The sequence below is a fragment of the Nannobrachium achirus genome (genome assembly GCF_963921795.1).
Source record: "Nannobrachium achirus genome assembly, chromosome: 21".
NCBI lineage: Eukaryota > Metazoa > Chordata > Actinopteri > Myctophiformes > Myctophidae > Nannobrachium > Nannobrachium achirus.
This window is the reverse complement of record NC_137828.1, coordinates 35,156,347-35,181,364: the sequence shown is the minus strand read 5'-3', so window position 1 is coordinate 35,181,364 and position 25,018 is coordinate 35,156,347. Positions and strand designations below refer to the sequence as shown.

The 25,018-nt window shown below is 43.4% G+C and overlaps 2 protein-coding genes across 5 annotated transcripts in view; one reads left to right on the top strand and one right to left on the bottom strand.

Moving 5' to 3' along the window:
- The window catches only part of cdk8 (cyclin dependent kinase 8), a 41,802-nt gene extending 18,518 nt beyond the window's left edge, over positions 1 to 23,284 (top strand). For 2 of the 4 annotated variants that reach the window (XM_080752251.1, XM_080752250.1), the window contains exons 4-15: positions 13,204 to 13,279; positions 13,890 to 14,000; positions 17,952 to 18,092; positions 18,634 to 18,691; positions 18,799 to 18,930; positions 19,022 to 19,165; positions 19,703 to 19,772; positions 19,894 to 19,966; positions 20,212 to 20,309; positions 21,086 to 21,173; positions 21,285 to 21,443; positions 22,109 to 23,284. In XM_080752251.1, coding sequence (XP_080608377.1) covers positions 13,256 to 13,279; positions 13,890 to 14,000; positions 17,952 to 18,092; positions 18,634 to 18,691; positions 18,799 to 18,930; positions 19,022 to 19,165; positions 19,703 to 19,772; positions 19,894 to 19,966; positions 20,212 to 20,309; positions 21,086 to 21,173; positions 21,285 to 21,443; positions 22,109 to 22,234 — 1,224 coding nt within the window. In that variant the 5' untranslated portion in view covers positions 13,204 to 13,255 and the 3' untranslated portion in view covers positions 22,235 to 23,284. Of the gene's footprint in view, positions 1 to 11,598; positions 11,794 to 13,203; positions 13,280 to 13,889; positions 14,001 to 17,951; positions 18,093 to 18,633; positions 18,692 to 18,798; positions 18,931 to 19,021; positions 19,166 to 19,702; positions 19,773 to 19,893; positions 19,967 to 20,211; positions 20,310 to 21,085; positions 21,174 to 21,284; positions 21,444 to 22,108 lie in introns of those variants that run through there. The other 2 variants (XM_080752249.1, XM_080752248.1) reach the window with 2 other exon arrangements.
- Positions 2,300 to 10,506, bottom strand: rnf6 (ring finger protein (C3H2C3 type) 6). Its single transcript, XM_080752247.1, has 4 exons — positions 10,420 to 10,506; positions 8,904 to 9,059; positions 8,534 to 8,698; positions 2,300 to 7,738 (listed from the first exon to the last, which is right to left on the bottom strand). Exons 2-4 carry the CDS (start codon positions 9,049 to 9,051, stop codon positions 5,853 to 5,855), a joined length of 2,199 nt encoding a protein of 732 aa, XP_080608373.1. The 5' UTR covers positions 9,052 to 9,059; positions 10,420 to 10,506; the 3' UTR covers positions 2,300 to 5,852.
- Positions 23,285 to 25,018: the final 1,734 nt, after the last annotated feature.

The window sequence follows — 25,018 nt, the reverse complement described above, 5'->3', positions numbered from 1 at the left end:
AAGCCAAGTATTTGATAAAAAGAAATGTTCCCATTGATTCCGCATGGAGACCTGCCTACTAAGTGTTTCCTCAAATTATTGGCTTCGGAATGCGACAAAAACAAAGAATATTATTGAACTGGGGTGAAATGGAGGAGAGAGATGTGGTATCATATGCAGCAAAGACCGTTGGGATCAGGACTCGAACCTCCTGCCACACGTTGTCAGTCAGGCTACACTGACATTGCCTGACTGCGAGCGCCAGACATCTCACACGATGTGCGGACTGAAGTGTCAGGCTAACACTGACAGGCTACACAGCCTATAGGTGCCTTCACCTTGACAAGACTCTGGAATGAATGTAGGTTAAAGGGGAATACCACTCATTTTCAACATTCAACTATTGATTGATTGAAGAATGTATTTATAGTCTGGCTGCCAACAGGCCTTTTTTGGCTTAAGTATGACATTTGGTGTAGGCCTATAGTTTATTTTATTGGCCTAAATGTTGTCTATATACAGTCATGAATTTGGGGCCCATTCACTTACTATATACTATATAGGAAAAGAATAACCCCAAATCTGCTTTAAGTAGCATGTGAGGGGTCAAACTAGGATTTTCAATGAATCCATTGCAAGCATTTGTTTTGCATGGAAAAACATTCCTTGGGCTAAAAACGGCACTTGATGTCACTTTTCACAGTGTATTGACTGTTTATTGAGCCAGGTGCAGATTTTATCTAATTCACTCAGTTAAGGGCCTTTTCGCGAACAGAAACAGATTGCAGTCACAAGCAGATGACATGTCGTTTACATAATAGGAAATATGAAAAAGGTCCTCCCTCTTCTGTGTTGCTTGGAACTGGAGAGTTGATTGTTTGGGTCATGTGATCAGCAATCGCCAAAAGAAGCCTGGGTTTTTCTGTGTGGAGTTTGCATGTTCTCCCTGTGTCTCCTAGGGTTGATACCCTCACAAAAACATGCACGTAATCCTGGTCTCAATAATGCCTCCCCCTGGCCAGCCGGGGCGCCTGATGGAGGGGAAAGGAACTGGTTGGAATAACGTGCTCCTTCCACGCGCTACGTCCAAACCAGGGAAATCTCCACTGTCAGGTGAAAAGAAGCAACTTGGACTCCTCATGCATAGAAGGAAGCATGAGGTCAGTCCGTTGTCTCCCCAGGCGCGGCAGAGGGAGAGCAGAGCCCAGGATTACATAGGCAATTAGCACTGGGTGAAAAAATGGGTTACAAAATTGTGGGATAAAAATTATAGAAAAAAAAAAGAAGCCTGGGTTTCCGAGGTTATGTGATCAGTGACATACAGAAGGTATACTCTTTCTTTGGCTCTGCCATCTAGGCTGACTCATTCCCTAGAATGGGGAATCTCACTTCCAGCTGAAACAGTGTGAATGTTATAATTCGTGGTATACCCCTATATAATATAATACGTGTATTACGTAATATATCCCCATATATATATTATAGATATATATGTTTGTGTCATAGATTGTGATTTTAAACAGGGGTCTTCAACATTTTTCAGTCAAAGGACCCCTTATCTGAAACAGAGATGAAGCAGCCTCTGTCTCAGATAAGCACCACATACAATATTGTATACAATTGTGTTGCAGGGGTGCCCACTGGACTACTGGTCCGGGCACACACCACTTAGGCATTGCCACATAGGCATGGATGCCTGGCGGCGGCGCCGGTTCAATTCCCAATCCGGATGACCTTTGCTGCATGTCACTCCCCGTCTCTCCTCCTGTCAGTCCTATCAAAAAAAAGGAAATGTGTTGCAGATTAAACTTTTTCATAGATTCCATTGACAGACAGCTTATTAATAGCCTGTACGTGTTTGACAGCACTATCGTCAGTGTTGTGTAAATTCATGCTTTGTTCTTTTGTTTACTAATTATCTTTTCTTGTTATCTTGTTTACTAATTATCTGTTGGATTCATGTGTCGTCAGACATTTAACCACTTACACCCTCAATACTTTGTAAATATAGCACATTTTCTCAGCTCATAATTCTTTGGAAAGATCATTTGTTTGAAACAATATATTTAGTTAATGCTTTATCCACTAAACTACAGCTGCCTTCCCTATTGTGTTAGAACAAAAGTCCAAATGTGTAAGTTTGGACTTTGAAACCAAAGAAAACATAAACAGATCAAGATATCTATACATATACACACATAGATAAGACAACATGACGAACAATGAACAAAGAATGTACCCTAAACAAAATTACAATGAATATGCATAAACATCAGCTATACTATCAGAGGTTTATCTTTTATTGTAATTTCAGATACTTCACAAGTGCAGACAGCATCAAGCATGCAAAGGATGCACTAAACCAACTAGTGGAGAAGATGGGGGAGTCAGTGAGGGGGATAAAAGGCCCCACATTTCTCTACCGTGGAAAAGCCTGGTGACGCGAGGTTGGGCCCCACGTATGGAAGCGCAGCCAAGCAGCAGTGTCACGGTGGCAGAAAGAGCAGCTTGGATGCAGAACAAACTGTCCCACGTTCAGACAGCTCATTCCAGTACTGGAGATACAACCAAATACGGTTTCCAACCATGAAAGCCACTGCTGCAAAATTCCTGTGTGCTCTTTGCACCAGTGTGGATAGTGAGAGACTGTTCAGTGCGTTCCAACATTGTTGATGCAAAAAGAAATAGGCTAGGAGTCAGGGCAGACATTCTCATTTTGAAGAACCCGACACTGCTCTTGAAGGTGTTGTGAGCAATAGCTCTAGGCTATCTACCACTTGCTTGTGCAATATGTATTGTGCCACTGTAGTTGAAGTGAACTTTAGTTCACAAAATTACTGTATAGATTATATGCTTTTCTTTACGATGCAATTCCTTATTTTGCATGTAGTTTTAGCAAGAAATGTCTTATATTACTTGATGGCTGCACTGGAATTATGTTATTCCTGCCTACTAAGTTGCTACTTCATTGTGTACTTAATTTCTGCACTAATAGGAATTGTTGTATTCCTATACACGTCAATTTTGTAGCCTACTTGTTTGAAGTTAATGTTTTGTTTACCTGTGTGTAGATAGTAATTTTGGATGTTAGGAATTTCCGTTGCACTATTTTTTTTACACACAGTATAAACATGTCCTTTGTGCCACAGATGCACGTGAAAGCACACTGAAAAATGCCATGTGTGCAAACAGATGCTAGAAACAAGCTCCCCAGGCATTATAAAGCTGCACTTTATTCCATTGTTAAGGAGCATAGAAGAAAACCCATGTTCGTTATACATAGTGACATTTTATACACCATCTTAATCTTTAATCTCATCACATCATAACATAATACATGTTCATGTCAAAAGTTCATTTTTTCAGTTATTAAATAGGAAAAGAATAAATATTAACTTCTGAATTGAGTGACCACGGTCACCAGTGCTTTCGCCTATGATTTTTTCGCCTACATGGATTTGGTCTTTTCGCGTGGCACTTTCGCCGTGGAGGAGTGTTTTCACCTAACCTGTCTGGCTGTTTCGCCGCTGTTGAAGAGCCATTTCGCCTTTGCTCAATTCTGCTGTCAGACTGTTTATGTTTGCATATCATCCCTTTGTCATTTAAATATTATAGTGACTGTGACAGTGATGTCAAATAGGGTACATGTCTGTCCTTTGGTCGAACACCAAAACCTAACCTTAACCCTAACCTCAGTAAAACTATGCTTAGCCTTAAACCTAACCCTGACCTCAGTAACCGTGATGCGGGTGATTATCTAACCCATTTAATTATTTGGACGCACCTGATTCCAATAGCTCTAATCTGTATTAATGTGATTTCTATGGGTGGTGCATAGGATAGCCATGTGTAATGGTCACCGTTTGACAGGTGAGGTAACCCCACTGTCATGCAAACATGGACAGTCTAGGGCAAGCGAAATGGCTCTTCAACTGCGGTGAATGGGCCAGACAGGATAGGTGAAAAGACTCTCCTCCACGGCGAAAATGCCATGCGAAAGGACCAAATGAATGTAGGCGAAAAAATCATAGGCGAATGTGCCTGACACCGTGACCACAACCCCCTCAAACTCTGGTGGATAGTTAACAAACGGATGCTTTGAGAACCTTAACGTAACATTCTGCGTAGTAATTTGTGTCCTTCAACACACACAATAAGAGACACTCACTCTAAACCCAAATATACACACACTTAACGCCCTTACACTCTGCCACATTCTAACTCTTTAGTTGTGACATACATGGTAACCGCAAAGATGTGGTAGCTCCTGTATACTGCTCTTCCATCTTGTTGCTGTCGTTTACAAACCTTGTATCTCCATATTTCAACTTAAGTTTCTTTGTAGATGAATGCCCTACTTCATACATTTTCAAAAGTAACAAAAATAGATCATCTATATGGAGTTACATTTGTGTCTTTAACCAAACAAATTTGAAAAGATAAAAGAAATTGAGTGAAAGTGGTTAAGTCTGAGTTTTAAAAATATTGAACCAATGAAAAGTATTAAGAGCTTGAGACTAAATAACTACTACGTTGGATCCATTGCATCACACAAGTACTTTTTTCAATTTTCTTAAAAGTAACAGTTTTGGAAATACAAGGTTTCCAAGTCGACAGCAACAATCTCCTAAAATGATGTTGCACATTCTTCCCAGGTGGTGACAGACTGTGCATGACCACTGATCAATAAATACACCTGTGGCATATTATCAGTGCTTGTAACATTTATGGAACAAAATAAAATAAGAACTAAAAATAAGAGCAGTCATTCTGTCATCCTTCTCTCCTTCAGGCCGAATGCTCATTAACGGTACAGTATGTGAACTGAACGAAACCTCATGTGGGAGACATGGTCAAGTTCCCAGCAATGGTGGAGGCATGTTGGCAGGCAAGGCTACACCAGTGGGCTCAAGAAACTTGTCAAACTGCCAAAGTGTGTTGCATCACAGTTGAAGACTTGAGCCAAATCTTTACTCCATATTACAACGGTATTCCATACCAACAAGAATGCATTTTTGAGATAGAGGACTAAAAACGGACTCTCAATTTGCGTGGAGGGACATTTGGGTATTAACAAAAAGCAGCATTACAAACACAATACTGCCCTTTCATCCCCTTGTTGTGCAACTCTGCTATTATGGACACCATTATCAACAACACAATAGACCAAATGCTTGCAACTAAATTACTATGCTCACTTATTGATTATCAGTTGCCTTATATGCTCTGTTTTTGTGCAGCTTGCATTGTATAGTGTTGATGACTGTGACGGATTTGTAAATATGAGAAACTATAGAGAAGAGCTAACAAATGTAAACATGGATGTCAGAGCTTTAAAATGGAGGACTGCAGTCGTGGAGTTTTCCTCCTTTCATTTAAAACGGTCAAAGAGTGAGTAGATTCTTGCTTCAAAAGCCTCAAACACAAGCGTTGTTTATGTATTTACAACAATGAACTAATTAAACCAATCTAAAAGAGAAGTTGTCCATTTGTGATAACGAGGCATCAGACATTAAGAGTTAAACAGACTAGTTAGCAGCGGCTACAGGAGCTGGTTAAGCATTGGTGCTATCCATTGATGCAGCACTCAGGAGCATTGTGATGGAGAGGCCAGAGAGAAAGTTACAGGAAGAAAATCAAAACAATAATAAGTGCTGAAAACAAAGGCTACAAAAATAAACGTTTCTTTCTCTACATTTATTATAGGTCTTTTCCTCCCCACATTCGGTTCCATCACCTTCAGCTTTAACACTATGAATTTTCCTCAATAAATGTAATTAAACCATGACAGCGCTATGTACATGCACGGCCCGGTTGGGCATGCTCCATTCGGCCAGCAGGGAGCAAGGTGAGTGGGTTTTGTGGCTGAAGGGTCAGTCTTGATGCACTGCGAGGATGGGTTGCCTGCAGATGGGGCAGGTGTTGTTTTCAGAAAGCCAGCGGTCAATGCAATGGATGTGGAACTCGTGGGAACAGGGCAGGCGACGGAGCTTGTTGCCCTGGGCGTACTCATTGATACAGACACTGCATGCACGGCCCGCCTCGCCCTCCAGGCTGGCCTGGCCATAAGTGCGTGTGGCCAGATTGTCAATCTGCTCTTTGGTCAGGCCGCGAAGGTGCTCCTCCTCATCATCATCATTCAGTAGGAAGAAGTGTGCCAGCCGCAAGATGGGCAGAGTACCATTCTCTACCAGGTTGTTGGTGTCTCTGCTGGTAGCCCGCCCCTCGTTGGGACTCACTGCCCCTCCAACTCCTAGCCTAGCCTGACCCCCCTGACCTTCCTCAGTCCCCAAATGCCCCACCCTCTCCTGATCCATCTCACTGGAATCTCTGTGGCCAGCAGCATTCTCGTTTCCATGAAGGCGATAGGCCTGACCAGTGGAAGTATTTCCGCCACTGGTATCTGGGTGGTTGGGTGTGACCATCTCAGAGTCAGCTTCTGTCTCCATGAGGGTGCTGAGCTCTCCAAAACCAGTCATGATCTGGCGCAAGATGGAGCGCAGGGCAGTGGAGTTGGGCTCTCCCAGGCCCGTTTCACTGATGCGCCTCAGTGGGATTCGGATGGTGCTTACGTAAGTGCGGATCCCGGCTCGCTCTGACCGGGAGATTGTCCGTCTGAATCCTCCACTGTCACTTTCAAAGGTAACCGTGTTCTCAGCGACTCTGGCACGGGAACGTGTTCTGCTGGCGATACTGTCCCGGTCACGGTTTTCCCCTGGTCGGATCCTTCTCACTTGCAGGTCTAACATTATGGTAGGGTGGCGCCGCACCCCTGTGCTGCCTGCTCCAGTCACAGTTGACTCACCCTCAGGTTCTCCTGCATCGGTAGTTGGCTCTGTTTGAGTGGCAGGCTCTGCCATAACCTCCCCCGTCTCCATGGGAAGAGAGCTAGTTCCAGTATCTGGCTCAACAACAACATGGACTCCAGATTCGCTGACACCACTGCTAGAAATAGGAGCAACACTAGGTGCAGCTGTTCTTTGCAACTGTGGTCGGCTTCGCCGTGATGAGCTACGATGAGCTACAATGGAACCAAGTGACGGTGTAGACCCACCCCCAGCCCTGCGAATACGGCCGCGGGATCGAGTCCTACTGCTACCTGATTCATGCTCCGCTGCTTGGGTCTGGGGCTCAGACTGATGTGACACGCAGGGACAGTCCAGAGAAGCAGTCACCTCATCACGCCCATGTTCTAATGCTGCATTCATTGCCTGATGTTGCATGGGTATAGTTTGATCGAGAGGAGTAGTGAGAGGAGCAGAGGCAGGTGGAGGAGACTGCAAGGCCACAGTTCTCCTCAAAGCAGCAGCAGGAGGGAACACTGGTGTAGAGGGGGCTGGAGGGCTCAAGGGAGGTGCATTGGCACTGCTGCGTGTGCGGCGTGCCTGGGCCCTCCTACTGAGGTTGGGACGAGGTGATGGGTAAGGGGCTGGCCTTGGCTGAGTGTAGGCTGAAGGGCGGGGGTTGGGGAAATAAGTAGCAGTGCGTATGGAGGTTGGAGTCATGCTAGAGGCTGGCATTGACAGCTCTGCAGGGTCTGAGGTGTCATTATGCTCCCCGGGCTCCGGCTGTTCATGGTTGATATTGATCTCCAGGCTGAAGCGGAACTCTCCACTGTTAGGGTTGGTGCGGCTGACAGCACGCCACGTCTGGTTGCCACTCTGCCCGCTGCGAGTAGCGTTGCCAGTGCGTCGAAAGGTGTTGAGCCACTCTAGTAATGAATCACCATTAGATGTTTCTGCTCCTTGCTCTGTGGCCCCTATAACAAATATATATTGTTAAGTCTGTGAACAAACATAAAAGTGACAAATCATCATAAATACTTGGTAATATATGGGTTAATAATATTACTTCTGTTCTACCTGAGGACTGAACTACAAAGCAAGTTCAATGTTTTTGTCATCTGACTAACTCCAACATGCTGTGTAGGCTGCCTAACATATTTTAATGGTAGGGTAAGTGATATTCTTTGGTTAAAAGTTAACGAAATCTTTATTTGTTAAAGGTTAAAGAACTATATTCTGATAAAATCATTGCTATAGTATAGATGTTCAGTAACAGGTGTCTCAATTGTCAGCCAATCAGGAGAGAGTACCCATTCATCAGCTTCAATTGTATACTGTTCAGTTCCAATCTTGTCTGCTCATCTCTTTTAAATATGTATCCTGTGCAAGTACTCTCTCCTGATTGGATAAAATTGGTATCCTGACCTGAAAATGCCATTTCTGGTTATTAAAGAGCAGGAGAGACAGGGAGGGAGACCCCGTTACTGAACAAACACTCAACTTAGCAATATCAGAATATAGTTATTTAATACTTATTTTAACCAAAACATTTCAATTACCCTACCTTTAAGTATGCCGATTATCGTGATGTGATTGTTATAATTAATGCATCCAAAATAAATGTGTACTATTCTGATAAACGTGTATTTCTCATTTCAGATATATGCAGACTTTTGGGTTATGTACTCAGTATGCATCGTTTAAATTTTGAACAGTGATTTAATCCTGTGTGACTGCGTGTGTCTGTGAAAGCCATGTCCCCTTCTTACCTGCTCCACTTCTTCCTCCAACCCCTCTCTCCTCTCCCTCAGCGCTGCTGCCCTCCTGCTCTCCAGACTCTGTAGTCTGTGGGTGTGGCTCAGGACGAGGCTGAGATGACACACGCTCCTTTGCTCCATCGAGGCGCTGACGGAGCTCCTCTGCAGTAACTTCCCCTGTGAAGAAGCATGTCATTATGCTCTGATAGAAGTGCTGCATGGGTCAGAGGGAACTACCAACACTCAAAGTAGTAGATGCTAAGAAACATACATGACAGAACACTCTCCTATCACATGTATATGTTTACGGTGTGTTGTTTGTATTGGCAAGTTTGATGACTGTATTAGATTACAAATAAATACAGGATGTGTTCCTCCTTACCAGGAGTGCCCAGTAGATTGCCGTCTCTCATCAGGCGATACTCCTCTTCACTGAGCTCATTAATGAAGTGATAGTATGCCTCCTCCCGCCGAAGACGTTCCGCCTGCCTCCTCCGCTCGTCTCGCCCGCCGGGAGGGTCCATCACCATGGAAACCGCTGCCACACACAAGGGTGAAGCTGTCAGTCAGGGTTGGAACATCACTTACCTCCCACCCACTACGGCAATGCAGTTAGCATTATCTGAGGTCAAGTCCCAGGTCACATAATGGACCAGTACAAAATTAAAAACCCATATGTACATTTGTCTCTTTTATAGATGGCACTTCACACCTTAGGTTCAACATATCATTCATGGGCTAAAGCATGTAACAAAACCTATCATTCTAATTGCTTCGCCACCATGTTCTGTCTCAGCTGTGGAGAGGCAATTCTCTTGTTAGCATATGAAGTCAGACAACGCCATCCATTTTGTACCTCTCTCGTACGTCGGAGTCGTATGTAGAAAATAGCCGATCTACAAGCTGAATGTCCCTGATATTGTAAATCGGCTTTTCGTAAGACGAAATGCAAATCATCAGGCAGTAAGAAGAGGTCGAGCAAAACCTACACATGGCAAAAAAAGAATGAAAAAAAAGAAAAAGAAAATCCTAGAGGGCACTGATGCCCGCGAGCCAACGTTGCAACTTGTGACTAATATGTTGCATGCAAATTATATGGCAATGATTAACACGAAGTCCTCTCCAATCTCCCCGTACACAATGAAGTCCTCCTACAACAAGCTACAACGCTAGCTTTAGTGTATCGTCATACAGAGACAGAAGGCCATAACAAAATGACGTTTATCGTCCTGGCCTGCAACGACAACCAATCAGGGGCCTGGAAACAATGACAGACAAGTCGGCTGTCCAATGAAATCGCCGTGTGACAGAGGAGGGGACGTGACAGAATAAACGGGGAGTCTTGTCTTCTCCGTGGTGGAAGAACAAACAAAGAATAATGTCCATTTGAACGTGCCAACGGTTGTTAAATGTCAACGTGCGTCGGGCAAAGGTTCGCGTTCCTTCATTCCCCACAGTGAACGTTTACGTTCAGTTTCGTGGGGGCTTCCTTTCAGAGACGCGTGCACTTTGCTCTTGCTCTGCTAGCGTTTAGCAGACACTGCTTAGCTTTGCTTATGACACTGACGTTTAGTAGAGTTGTGCTCAACAGCACAGCCGGGCTTCGTTCGTTATAACACGACCCTAGCGCTCGACAATATCGACTAAACGTTCGACTGAAACAAGTGTCACCGTGGGTTCCCAGCTTAAAGAGACGTCATTTGTTCTGTTAGCACAAACTACACGAACCCCACCACCACACAATGAACCATGTCAGTCTGACAGTAAAATGGACACACACACAGCACACACACGGTTGTATCACGCATTTTGCATTATAGGCGAATAAACACTCGAGCCTAGTACGACTAGGTCAAAGTAAAGCAGATGACAAGGTGAATATAACAGTTATTTAGTACCTGACAGAGCAGCTGTAATATGGACGGGTTGCTTTTCTCTTTGCTCTCTCAAACCCAAGATGGGACCAGTGGTGCAACACTGTGTCGTTCGACTAGACCCAAACAACATCTAGATAGGAGTTCCTACCTTATAGGACGAATTAAGGATTCATTAACTAATGGATCTCAACCTTAAAAAAGAAAAGAAAAAAATAGCAGTGGTTCTCAAAGTGGGGTCCTTGGGGCAGTTTCAGGGGTCCCCAGCTAAACGATAGTTAGGAACCAAATGGACCCTTATTATGAGTATAATAGTGTACAACCATTAGATTTAAATTAACATTGATTTTACAATATAAATTGGGGTCCCAGAGATAGAAATGCCATTAAATGGGGTCCGTAGCCTATGTCAAACTGGGGGTCCTTGTCCCTGACGTATATTTTCAAATGGGTATGGTATTATTTTGTTCTCTTCTAACTATCCTACTTTTGAAACCTTCGTAAACGTGGACATCGATTGAGGCATTGACCGCACTACGGATATCTGGGCACTAGAGACGTGGTCAACTCATGGGTCAAGTCAAGTGGGCATCAAAACTGGACAAGTGGGCACAAGAGACGTGAGCACCTCATAGAGTATATATAAAAGCACCTACATTTTCCATAGCATGCTGCTTTGTTGTTGCAAGAGACATTTAACCCACTGTTCTTTAAACCCCCAAAAGCGACACAACAATTAGGTCAAAAGTGCAATATAAGAGTTTATTTGCCAAAATAGAAGTAGGCCTACTGATAAAAAGTAGAACTAAAATGGGAAATACGAAAATAAGTGAATGAATATAAAAATAAATAAATAAATAAAAGACTACTGTTAGAGCACGACATTTTGCGACAGTGCCTTGCGCGAATACGGCCGCAACCGAGTGCATCTCTGGTGAGATACCGGCTGAGAAACGCAGCAACAAGAGAAAGGAATCATCGCAAAGAGTCGTTTTACTCCTCGCTTATCGTCCACAACCGCGCATCCTCTGTGGTTACACGCCGTTCGAAACGGAACACTACATGTGTCCGCCGAATTAGAGCCAGGGATCACCGCTCAGGGGACGAGAAAAGCAGCTAAAATTACTGAAGCATCGAGCTCGGTTGAAGCTGCCTCCCGAGCGGAGCTTTAAACACGCACGCGCGCGCGCACACACACTCACACACAGTAGCGGCGGAGAAGAATATCACCACCACCGCCACAACAACAACAACAACAACAACAGTGAAAATGGACTATGACTTTAAAGTGAAGCTGACCGGCGAACGGGAACGCGTCGAGGACCTGTTCGAGTACGAGGGGTGTAAAGTGGGAAGAGGCACTTACGGTCACGTCTATAAAGCCAAGAGAAAAGATGGGTGAGTTCTTGATGAGCAGCAGCAAGGCCTTCAACTACGGCGAGGAGCTAGTTAACCCTCCTCAGTAGTATTACCTTCCTCTGGTTAGTCTCATCGGGGCTGGATGGATGTGAATGCAGAGTTTGCAGAGGAGGCGTGACAGAGGGGGAAAATACAGCTTAATAATAATATCGTGTAAGCTTAATATCGTGTAGCTTTAAAGGTTCCATCATGTCCTATAGTCGATTGACTGCAGTTGTTCCGATGAAGGGTCGTGTCTTGTGGGAGAAAGCATCGATGTGTCTGTCAATCCAACAATGTGCTACTAACACCTGCATAGTTAGTTTGTCAGGGTGATTTATATCTTATATTTCACACAAGCATAGCTGTTCTTTAGCTACATTATGATGCTTATCCTAATAATGTAATAGCAAAGCTTACTCTTGATTTCTGAGGAAAGTTTGTGTTTGGAATGAAGCAGATCTTTGGCTTCCTGTGATACTTGTACCCTGTCAAAGTACCTACAGTAAGTATGTTATGGGTGTTTTTTCCCTCACTTTATACGGTTGTCATATGTTTATGGATGCTGCAGTGCTGATTGCAGAAGAATCCAGTGGATGAGACTCGAGATTGTTTATATTTCAGTATTGGTTAAAATTAGCTATCATTTTGTTTTTGCAATGCTCTCACTGGAAGTATTATTTAGTATACGATAATGAATGTGTAAATAAGCTGTCAAAATGGGACTTTCTTTGGGCCTTTGGCATCCATTTTCTTACAATAACCCACCACTACCTATCCAAACATTTCATTTTATTTGCCATCCATCGTTTATTTGCAAACCAAGGCTAATCCCCAACCCAGTTACTATCCAAATTTGGACTGGACCCAAGCCGGAGGTAGCCCAGGGCAGCTGTATCAGACAGGACCATACCGAGCCCATTAGTGTGGCCTGGACATGCTGGCGGCCGGAACCGCTCTGAAGAGCCCTAAAGTGTTCAAAGATGTTTTTGTTCAGTTTTAGGAGACTGTTTATGAGTCTCTCTGAGCTAATTTGTTGTGCAGAAGTTGGACATGGCCAGAGGAGACACAAAGCAGGGGTTTATGAGATGATTAAGGCCAGGAGGAGTGGTAACTGGTTCATGCAAGTGAAGGCCAGTCCCGGTGCTCTGTTTGTCCCATGCTAGCTGCCAGACAGCGTCTGCTTCCTCTCTCTTTCTATTGTTTTGAGCCTCTGAGGTGAGCTTGATTACACAAATCTGGAGGTAATGCAACTCGGCCTCCTCACAGCCTCTGTGCCAGCTGCCAAGTGCCCCCTCCCCGCCCTCCCCTTTATGTTCCTGGGTAGACTGCTCTCGGGGGACATGCAGTCTGGTCTGGTGTTGATGTTACTCCATCTCCCTCTCTCTCTCTCTCTCTCTCTGGCTGTAGGAAGGATGATAAGGACTACGCCCTCAAGCAGATTGAAGGCACTGGTATCTCTATGTCAGCCTGCAGAGAGATTGCTGTAAGTGTGCTTTTTTGTCCGGCCTCTTTTTGTTAAAGGTAGGGCTAGTGATATGTTTTTGGGGTTAAAATGCATGTTAAATAGCTCTATATTTGGATAATATTCATTGCCATAGAGTGTTTGTTCAGTAACAAGTGTCTCCGTGTCTCTCCAGAACTTTGGAAACGTAAAACACATTTTCAGGTTACAAATTGTATCCAACAAGGAGACATTCTCACTCACTCAGGACACAGCGAAGTGAAATTGGAAGTGATGACACAAAGAAATGAGCAGACACAATTTAAGATGATATGGCTACTCTCTCCTGATTGGCTGAAAATGTACAATCCACCTGAAAATGTATTTTCTCTTTATTATAGAGCTGGGGAGACAGGTAGACCCCTGTTACCGAACAAACACTCTATATAGCAATGATTATTACCAAAATATAGAGCTTTCACCTTTTAACAAAAACCTTTTGTTTTCATCAAAAATACATCACTTAACCTACCTTTAATAAGCTTTAGCTTTAGGTAATTCACTCTCAATGGCGTGTGTTTAACAAGCAGAAGGATAATCCCATATATTTAGTTCACAGCTTCACCTGACAGTTTTTGTATATTGTTTGCAGCTACTGCGGGAGCTGAAGCACCCCAATGTCATCTCACTGCAGAAAGTGTTCCTGTCACATGCAGACCGTAAGGTTTGGCTGCTATTTGACTATGCTGAGCACGATCTCTGGGTAAGATGCACCCTCCCACAAGCACACACACACACAAAATACTGCAAAATCTATTTCTATATAATTGTTTGCATAATATAGCAGTAGTTATTTGTGCTGATGTGCTGTATATATGATATATTTTATAATACCTCTTCAGCTTGAGTACACAAGGACGGAAGGAGATTAGATGCTGATCCTTAAGATTTGCTCAGTTTGCATAATTTCTTTTTTCTGATATGAACTTTCTTTATAGACCAGACTGCAATGATACAAATATTATAAACTCATTTATGTTATTTTATTCTTTATATTTAATCTTCTTAGAAGATCACCCTGTTATGGTCGATTCACACTCTAAAGGCCCGTACACACCGCCGGCGAATTGGCGAATAGCGAATTAGCATATAATTCGCTTTTTGTTTAAAACCTTATGAAGTCAATGGAAGCATCCACACCAAACGCGAATTTCGAAAGGTGTCTGTTTTGTATTCGCCCTTGTGTCAAATTTAGCGAACATTCGCTGATGAACTCCTCTCTCTCTCTGTAACAAAGCAAACTCACTCTATCCTACTTAAAGAGAGAGAGAGCATGGTCAAGGGACCTTCCCTTTGCATTTAGGCCGAGGGGAACGCTGTTTCTCCTTTTCCGTGTCTCTGGTCTGTGTGGCTGCTTGGAAAAAGTACTCGAATGTCTTACTGGTAAAAGCATGGTTTATGTGTTTGTTATTGTAGGCTACTTTATATCTGCGAAATTAGTGGATTAGAAGGAAAGTAGCCTACTGGAAATTGGACTCAAGTACAAATACCTACAAACAAGTACAGGCTACTCAAGTAAATGTACTTACTTTACACCACTGCTGCTGCTGCCTGTCTGCGAGTCTGTCTACTCTGCCCCCTGAGCTGAGGGGAGGGGGAACGGTGAACGCGTGTTGTCTCTTCTGTTCTTTTTCTTATTTAATAGGCTAACAACCACGGCCAGGTCATCATCACTTGAGGATGTAGTTTCCATTGTTTTATTTGTTTCCCTGTCTCCGTTCTCCTCTCTCCTCTCTCTCCTTTCTTCTCCTCCTGTGGCTACAGGATATCACCCCCGGCCCTCAAGTTCGTTTTTAGGCGAATTAAGCGAATATTATACGCATATTCGAGTCGCTTTTTGGTGTGTATGGAAAAAGTGCTGCCGAAATGTTGTGACCTCCTGACTTAATTTCGGTGTTCAGCGGTGTCTTCTCATTCATTCAGCCCGGCTCCAAGTTCATATTTTCGGCTGTGAAGCCAAGGAAACAGCGGTCCTTTGGGAGGGAGACAAGCCGACTTCCAAATGCTTGTGTGGCCGTGTTTGAGCGTTGCATAGCTGATGCTGACTCTCGTTCTCGCTGGAGAGTGAGACTGGGAGGCGCGCGCGACACAAACACAAACACACACACACACACAGCCCTCCCGAACTGAAATAAGTTAGGCTCCTTATAAGAGTATGAAACGAGCCTTATCATTTATTTAAAATGTGTATTTATTTATTGAGACCAGCTGTACGCAGGCTGCGTGATGCATTTTATGGCAGAATTTGAATGTTTTGGAATGGCATGGTTGTTCTGGCGGCAAGCAACATTAACCATTATGTTAACTGATGAGCATGAATATTAAAATTTCATGATCTTTTGTTTCATTTTGTATTTCTCATTTACTGCGTAAAGCGTTAAAGGACCAGGTCACCTCTGGGACAACCAGATCTTATTTTATTGTTGTGTGGGACACGATCAACACAATCCTGAGTTATTTTTTGTGTTCAATCTGTGTTTTTAGATATTTTTGTATTTCAGCCGATTTCAGCATGCTACAACTGGTCATATGATGCAAAATGCATCATATGACCAGTTGTAGCATGCTGAAATACTAACATATCTAAAAACACAGATTGAACACAAAAAATAATTCAGAATTGTGTTGATCGTGTCCCACACAACAATAAAATAAGATCTGGTTGTCCCAGAGGTGACCTGGTCCTTTAAAACACCTGCACATGCGAACAGCAAACGCACACATGCTGCCTTCTACAGGTCCTTGAGACTATCTTTGAGAGTACTGGTTAATGTATTTATTTTTTACATAACACAACCTGTCTCAACAACCCACTATCAAAACGTACAAGTAGCATGCACAGTTTTATAACCTGGAATCCAGCCAGTATTCCAGGCTACTAGTTGAGTGCTTGCTGATGCTTTTGTCTTTCATTCTTGAACATTAAGCTCTTTCTTGTTCTGATTTGGGGACAAACAACATGCACACAAGCATGCACAATCACCAGTATTATTCATGCTGCTTCCAGCACAGAGGTGTCAAACTAATTTCAGGTCACAGGTCTGATTGGGAGAAAATCTACTTCATGTGGGCCAAACCAGTTGTGCAAGTGCGAACCCACACGCGCATTTGTGCACACTGCCTTTGTGCACACATGTGTTGTCTTGCCTTCATTCTTTTTCAAGTGAATAAAAAGGTAATGTCTAGGGCTGTCACGATTGACATTTTACAAGACGATTAATTGTCACTCAAACATTTGCAATTGGATTTAATTGTATTTTTGTCGCTGACAATTACATTTCTGTTTGGCTTGTAGGTTTTGAAGTTGCACATGAAAGATATGACACAAAACCTAAATATAAAAAGAAATGAATGAATATTTGACAACTTTCTTCTTAAAAAAGGTCATTGATAGTGGAAATAGCCGATCTACACGCTCACAAGCTTGAGCTTGTAAGTTCCAAGTTCTTGAAAAAGCCCCGCTGGGCGAAACGTTGTTGTTTGGTTGAGAAATAATAAAAGAAAAGACGGGAGAGCATCATTATCGCGTGCAGAAGTTGCCTTTTTTATGCACTTATTTGTTCCTGGATCCAGCACTGTAGGTTGTGGGGATGTGTGCATATCCTACGCCCTTTGTCCTTCATTCTTTTTCAACCTGAATTTGTGTCTCAGTCGCTGCTAGAGCTACAAAATGTTTCACTTACACATGAAAAAGATTGCCCAGCAAGCATTATTTGTATTATGATAATGTTAAATGGGGCCTTTATCCAAGGCAAGAACAATGTAATGAGAGAATAAAATGTGATGCTATTTGAATGTTTTTGTTGCTCCACCCTTTTCATCAATAAACCATTTTAAATCGACACAAATGTAGGTGTCGGGGGCATAGGTAAAACAGACAACACCAGTACTCACGGGAGAGCAACAAACTAATGTTTTTCACCTCAGTGATGGGCCACTTTTCTGCTGTGATATTCTATTAGTTATAGGCTTATGTTCAGTTTTAATTATTCTCATGATGAGTGACATGCAGAGTGACTTAAAAGAGGAGAAGTAAACTGCATTGCTCTGGGACCAACACATTCTCACTTTTTCTACAAGTAGTAACAGACTGGGGGGTTATTATTAAGTACCCACAACAAAGCTACATGCAGCAAGACTACAGTGAGAGAACAGCCTGCTCAGCTGCTGTACATATACATAGGCTAACATGGTTGTGAATAATTTCCTTCTTCACCAAATCATCTCACAGGCATTATTGGACACACTCGCAGGCCACCAGTTTGACACCAATGTACTAGCATGGTTTCACATTCACTATATAGAAATGGACTTGGAAAATAATCTCTGCTCTGAGGACAATAAACATAGTACACCAAATGTAACAAAGCCATTACACAGCATGTGTAATGATAAGCATCCAGAACAAACAAAACTCTAGGACGTAAAATTTGAATTTCACATTGCCAAGATGCATAAATGAGTAGTTTTTTTGCAGAAAGCCGCAACACTAACTTCCCCAGGGCTCACAGTAGCTCAAATACTCCCCACAAGCACCATTTTACTCGTATTGCCTTGAACATGAGCAGTTCACTTATATTATAAGGATGCCATTAAAGAAACAAAATGAAATATTATATATAACATACTGATGAATATTATCTTCCTTCCATAGCACATTATTAAGTTCCATAGAGCATCAAAGGCCAATAAGAAACCGTTGCAGTTGCCAAGAGGAATGGTGAAGTCCCTGCTCTACCAGATCCTGGATGGCATCCATTACCTCCACGCCAACTGGGTGCTCCACCGAGACCTTGTAAGTGGATGAAGGGGGGGGGGGGGGGGGGGGGTTGGAGGGTTATTTATCGGGCGGGGGGGGGTTGGAGGGTTATTTATCAGGGAAGACTGTAAACGGATTTAGTTGTGCTTTTGTTTTGTTTGTGAGTGTACTCTGGTTGTCTTGGGGACTATTTATTGTCAGGATCCTTCACATTCATTTCGGATAATATTTTGATATGAACATTATTTATGAAGGTTCTCATTCATACGATTAAAAACAATTTCAGTTTGGAATGCTAAATTGTCAAACTGCCATTTAGGTCCACTGATGAAGCACATTTGGATGAAATTTAGACTTTGCTCCTTGTAGGATGTACTGACAAATCTGTTCCACTAGAGGGCACCACTGTAGGGTTTTTGCATTTCTTTATTATTATTACTTCATTAGAGGCCACATCACTTAAACAATAGTACAGGTATAGTTGAACATTGCAGCAAATTCCCCTATGTTCTTGTCAGTAGTTATGTGGTAGGGATCATGTAAGCATGTTTTATGACTATTTCTCGCTCTCCCACAGAAACCAGCCAACATCCTGGTGATGGGAGAGGGTCCAGAAAGGGGGAGGGTAAAGATTGGTAAGTGTAAAAAACACCTTTTCTTTCACGTTTGACTCATGTTCATGAGTCATATGTCAGTCAAAATTGAAAGATTAATTCACATTTTCTTTTTCTTTGCACTACAGCGGACATGGGCTTTGCACGTCTCTTCAATTCACCACTGAAGCCTTTAGCCGACCTAGATCCTGTGGTGGTCACCTTCTGGTACCGAGCACCTGAGCTGCTGCTAGGGGCCCGGCACTACACTAAAGCTATCGGTGCGAACTGTGGATGAATGCGTATGTATGTATGCATTAAGTTGTGATGGAATTAATGGGTCAGTTTTAAGGTTACATCTGCTTCTCACAGACATCTGGGCCATCGGCTGCATCTTTGCTGAGCTGTTGACGTCTGAGCCCATATTCCACTGTCGCCAAGAGGACATCAAAACCAGTAACCCGTATCATCACGACCAACTGGACCGTATCTTCAACGTCATGGGCTTCCCTGCCGGTGAGATTCCAATGCTACCATACCTGGGTCAAAATGTGCTTAACTCATTGAGTGTTTTTCAGCCAAATCGCTGAATATTCTGCGTTCCCCCGATTCGCCCACGGGAGCGTTCAAAAGACGCCCACGGGTGTGCTAGAATCGGAAAATAATCCTTGTCCATACGTGACAATCCATTTGAAAGATGGAGGCTTCCGCTCCAACCTCGGATCTCTATGGTGACCCATAGGCTAGCGAACAGCGCCATCCAGCGTCAAAATACCAAACCCGTCCAGTGGCAGTCAATGAGTTAGAACGTACTAGAATCTACAGTAGACACTGGTTACAATATGTCTGCCCATATCTTTTACTTGAAAGTAAAAGTGATTATTATTTGTAAAATCATCTATGCTTTATGTTATGGCAACACTTTAAATACTTGAATACCGAGTTATCCACTCGAATATTTTAATTTGTACTTATATATATTATATAAAACATGTTATTTTACCAGTGGTTGTACCACAAAGGGTTAATCCTGTGCTCCCTTGATTCTGACAGATAAAGACTGGGAGGACATCAAGAAGATGCCAGAGCACTCCACCCTGATGAAAGACTTCAGGAGGAACACGTGAGTCTTGACTGTGCTTTTGCGCTTTGCTCCTTTAAAACAAAAATGTTTTCAACAGAAACTCCTGTCAACGTATGACGTGCGTAACTAACCAAATGTGTGCTCCTCTCCTCTGTTACAGATACACAAACTGCAGCCTTATAAAGTACATGGAAAAACACAAAGTCAAACCCGACAGCAAAGCATTCCACTTGGTGAGCACTCAGACTGGTCATTGACTCAGCAATAGTGCCGTGACGTGAAAACTCCCTTCACGCAATTACAATGGCTAGTGAAATTGCGTGTCGTTAATCAAAATCTAGCTGTAGTTGCTTTCCCTCCGACATGTTGGAAAAGGTCAAAGCACTGCAGTTCCCTGGTTTGTGTTTTATGGTTTCTGGCCATGATGTACTGTATGTATTGTGTGTTGCCGTCTAACGTTGTTGGAACATTTTCAAAGCTTCAGAAGCTGCTGACGATGGACCCCATCCGTAGGATCACATCTGAGCAGGCCATGCAGGACCCTTACTTCCTGGAGGAACCCCTGCCCACATCTGAGTAAGTGCATCACACACACACACACACACACACACACACACACACACACACACACACACACACACACACACACATTTGTATTTCTATACTTGTGAGGACATCATTTTAGGACGGCATTGAAAATAGTTGATCGGGTTAGGGCAGTGGTTCCCAAACGGTGGGTCAGGACCCATTTGTGGGTTGCGGACTCGCGGACACATTTTCATGGGTCCCTTATCCGTTTAAAACATTTTTGGTTGTCATTTTGTTTTCAATTATTATTATCGTGATTCGTTATTTCAAAACATTTTCAAAAACATTTCAGCTCAACGCGGCACAAAGCGACGCTTTGTGAGCTTGTAGATCTGCTGTTTTCATTTACTTTTAGTCTGGGTCCCAGGCAAACGTCTAATTTCTATTTTGGGTCTCGAGCTAAAAGGTTTAAACACTTGAAATCTAAATGTCTAATCCTAATGCTTAGTTAGCCAAACCGGAATCTTTTCCTAAATGTAATCCTAACCACCCAAATATCTTTTATTCTTAAAACAACCATTTCTCTTGTGAGGACCAGGAAAATGGTCCTCACAATGATGGTTTCTAAAATTCTACTATACTTGTGCCTTGGGAGACATTTGGCCCTAACAAGTATAGTAAGTACACAGCAACCAGATCACCCTTATGCTCCTGCCTAGATTTTTTGCACATGACCCATGGTGCTCCAGCATGTTGATCCGTGCCTAATTAGCTCAGAGTCATGGGAATAAATGATTGAAGTTGACAATCCTCTTTGCCCACAGTGTTTTTGCAGGCTGCCAGATCCCCTACCCCAAGAGAGAATTCCTTACAGAAGAGGAGCCAGAAGATAAGGCAGAGAAAGTCAGAAATGTATGTACCTATTTACTTAACCAACTTAAACTTAAATGCTGCAATATCACAAATATTACATTCCTGTATTCAGTTGTGTACAGTTGATGGAGTCTTTTTCCGTGTTTGTAGAAAAACCAGCAGCAGCAACAGGCGAACAACCACACCAATGGGGCGGGGCATACCGGTAACCCTGACAACAGTCACGCCCAGGGCCCGCCTCTGAAGAAAGTGCGAGTGGTCCCGCCCACCACTACCTCAGGTGGCCTCATTATGACCTCAGACTACCAGGTAAATTACACACACACACACACACACACACACACACACACACACACACACTATTTCTATTCTTGTGAGGACATCAAAGGTTTAGGACGACACTGAAAATGGAAGAACATTTGCATATTTTGCGGCACGTTCTGAGCTTGTAGATCTCAAACCCGAACTCTAGCTGTCTAATCCTAACCCTAAAACAAACCTGAATCTTTTCCTAATTGAAATCCTAAATCTCATATTTAACCTTAAAACAACAGTTTCTCTTGTGAGGACAAGGAAAATTGTCCTAACTAATTTTGCTATGCTTGTGGGAACATTTCGCCCTCACAACTATAGTAATATGAATGTGCGCACGCACGCACACACACACACACACACACACACACACACACACACACACACACACACACACACACACACACACACACACACACACACACACACACACACACACACACAGTGTTTTCTGGTGTTGGAAAATTCTGTGTGAAAATAACAGGGCTAAACTTGCGAGTGACACAAATTGAGTCACCCTGTGGCAGGAAGGTCAAAATGTGAAAATGCCAACTGATTGATCTCTGTTCAAAAGTCAAGTCATGCATGCACTATACCTGCGGCTAATGTCAGCAGGCACGTCAGGAATAGCTTCTTCATCTCTCTTCCGCTCCCCTCCGCAGCGCTCCAATCCACATGCTGCCTACCAGAACCCCGGACCAAGCACATCGCTGCCCCAAAGCAGCATGGGATACTCCTCTACCTCCCAGCAGCCACCGCAGTACTCCCACCAGACCCACCGCTACTGACCCCTCCCTTGACACGCACTACCCCTTCACCCTCACTGTGCCCGCCTGGGAGAATGTACTGAGGGATGTGGGGATGTCCATGGCAACAGCCCGCCCCCTGTTCCCCCACCACCACCACCATAAAGCGCATCTTACCTGCAACAGTCTACTAGGTCACAACAACAACAACAACAATAACAACCCACAAACTTATAATCCCCCCCTCCAGCATAGAAGCACTGGTAAACCTTCACTAGTGGAGCACGATGCGGGAGACTGAGGAGAACGGATACCTTCACCAGACCACCTTCCCAACTCATTTGTTGTTCAAGGCATCGTTGCTGTGAGTTTGTAATCATAAAGAAGAGAACCCGGATGGTTTCTGTGACTCGGCCACGCCAAAACGAGCAAAACAAATGGATGATTAGGAGGAAACCCTTCTGTTTCGATCTGTTCCTTCTGTCACTACCCCGCCCGCCGTCATCCACCACTACGCATCCAGAATCCCACCCCACCCCCTCCCCTTCAAGCTTGGATGAGACAAAAAAAAAGCTGCTATGTGACTGCCAGCATTGACGGAGAGTCCTTGTCCGTCTGTCCTCTTGTCCGTTTGTCTGTCTTTCTGTCTGTTTGTCGGTCCATCCTCTGTGTGTGTGTGTGTGTGTGTGTGTGTGTGTGTGTGTGTGCGCGCGTGTGTGTGTGTGCGTGTGTGCGTGTGTGTGTGTGTGCGTGCGTGTGTGTGTGTGTGCGTGCGTGCGAGTGTGTGTGGCCGTTGCAAGAGCCTCAGCTGTGGACCGAATTGAGCTGCTGTGAAGCATGCTGGGAGGATGCGGAGCCCCCCGCAACAGTGATGTTGAGGGTTTTCTTCAGAAAGGACGAAAGAGAAAAAATTCACAGGAAAAAAATAATAAGATTTTAGTAGTTTATAATTTAATCAGTTTTAATGGTTTTGTTTTCAAGGCAAGAGTTGCAGGGCAGCTTCCATTGGCTGACAGATCAGCTATTTTATGCTGTGGGCTAAGCCTTAGAACTTCGTGACAAAAAAAACAACCAATTGCGTGGAGGAAGACAGGTGGGACCCGCATTGTACTGTATTGTATTGAAATATTTTACATGAAGCAAGTATCCTGACAATAAAAGTGGAAGAATTGACATTTCTTTTTTACTGTGTGTATGTCTGTGCAAGTGCATGCACACGGTGCGTAGGCCTGTCACAGTTATTATATAATAACCTGATCACAATTATTTGAGATAATCACCCTGCAAAGGGTCTATTCAAAGTGCTGTTATAAATAGACTAGCAATCCATGTACGTTGGATGGACTTTCAAGAGTTATACAGTTATACATGTTGTACAAAACCATCCCAAATGATTTGTTTTAAGTTTTACATCTACAATAAATATTTGTAGCTTTGTCAAAGAGCATAGCATTTCTGAAATGAACCAAAATTACACATATTTATATATTTACTATTGACAGGGGGGCTCTAGATGGCAAACTTTGTCTAAAATAGTCCACAGTGTATGTTTCTACATACATAAACATTACTTGCAGTATGTCCATCACTCAGGCACCCACCCACACAGCTTGTACAACAAACAGTCAAAAGCTTTCCCCTCTTCCACAAATGGAACTACTGTTAAACTTTAATGATAAAACTACTCGCTCTTTCCTCGTGGGTTAAACTACCTCTCTGCTCTTTGTGAAGCAGTCATACCAGGTCCCTCTTAGAACATTTTCATTCATCTTCAACACAAATGGTTCTCGAAGTGGGGTCCCCAGCTTGATGGAGTTCCAGGGGGGGTCCCCAGCTAAATTAGTTAATATAGAATCAAAAGCAGTTTAACCACTTTACATACATACATAGGCTATTTTCAAATATATTTGACTTGTTTTTTTACAACACAAATCTTGTACTGGGTGGGGTCCCTGGCACAAAATATTTTCAGATGGGGCTTTACGGCCAAATACACATGAATTTGGGGGTCCTTGAGATTAACAAGTTTGAGAACCGCTGATTTACATCTGTATATGGAGTATAGCTCCAGAGGTACCGTTCTTCTGGATGTAATGAGGCTCAGCTATTTAGTCCATCATGTACCAGTCCTGCTCATTCAACACAGTGCATGACGGCACACAAACATTGCCCAGAAAACATGATGGAGCTGTTATTTGGTGGTGCTTTATAAATGTGTTTAAATATGAATCCGATCCTGAGCCCCAAATGTGTACGATTCTGACATAGATGGGGATCCGATCAATGATAAAAGAAAATGTAAACTCTTCAGCAGTGCCTCTCAAGCTTTTTCATGTCAAGGACCCCCAAATTGACACTTATTAGCCCGTGGACCCCCGTTTGAAAAGAAATGCCAGGGATTCCTATAAGAGAAGACTTACAACTCTAGCAGTGATTCTCAACCATTTTATTTTTCTATCTCTGAGACCACAATTTATATTGTAAAAGCAATGTTAATTTAACTCAGAGGGTGTACAAATGGAACCAGGGTCCATTTGGTTCCTATTAAACTATAATTTTGCTGGGGACCTCTAGGGGTCCCCGGACCCCACTTTGAGAACCAATGCTTCAGCACACCCAAATTAACCCCGCCCTCTCCACCCCCAACGTAGAGCTAGATGGGGGGATCTCCCCTGTCACTCATAAGCTGTGAGTGCTATGATTGGTCGTCGTGAGGACCCGTCGGGAAGCTGATTGGCGGGAGAGGCCGGTAAGTCCCGCCTCCCGGTGGATTGTTCGGAGCGGCCAGACGACACTACAGGATGGCAGCGCTAATATAGGAGCATC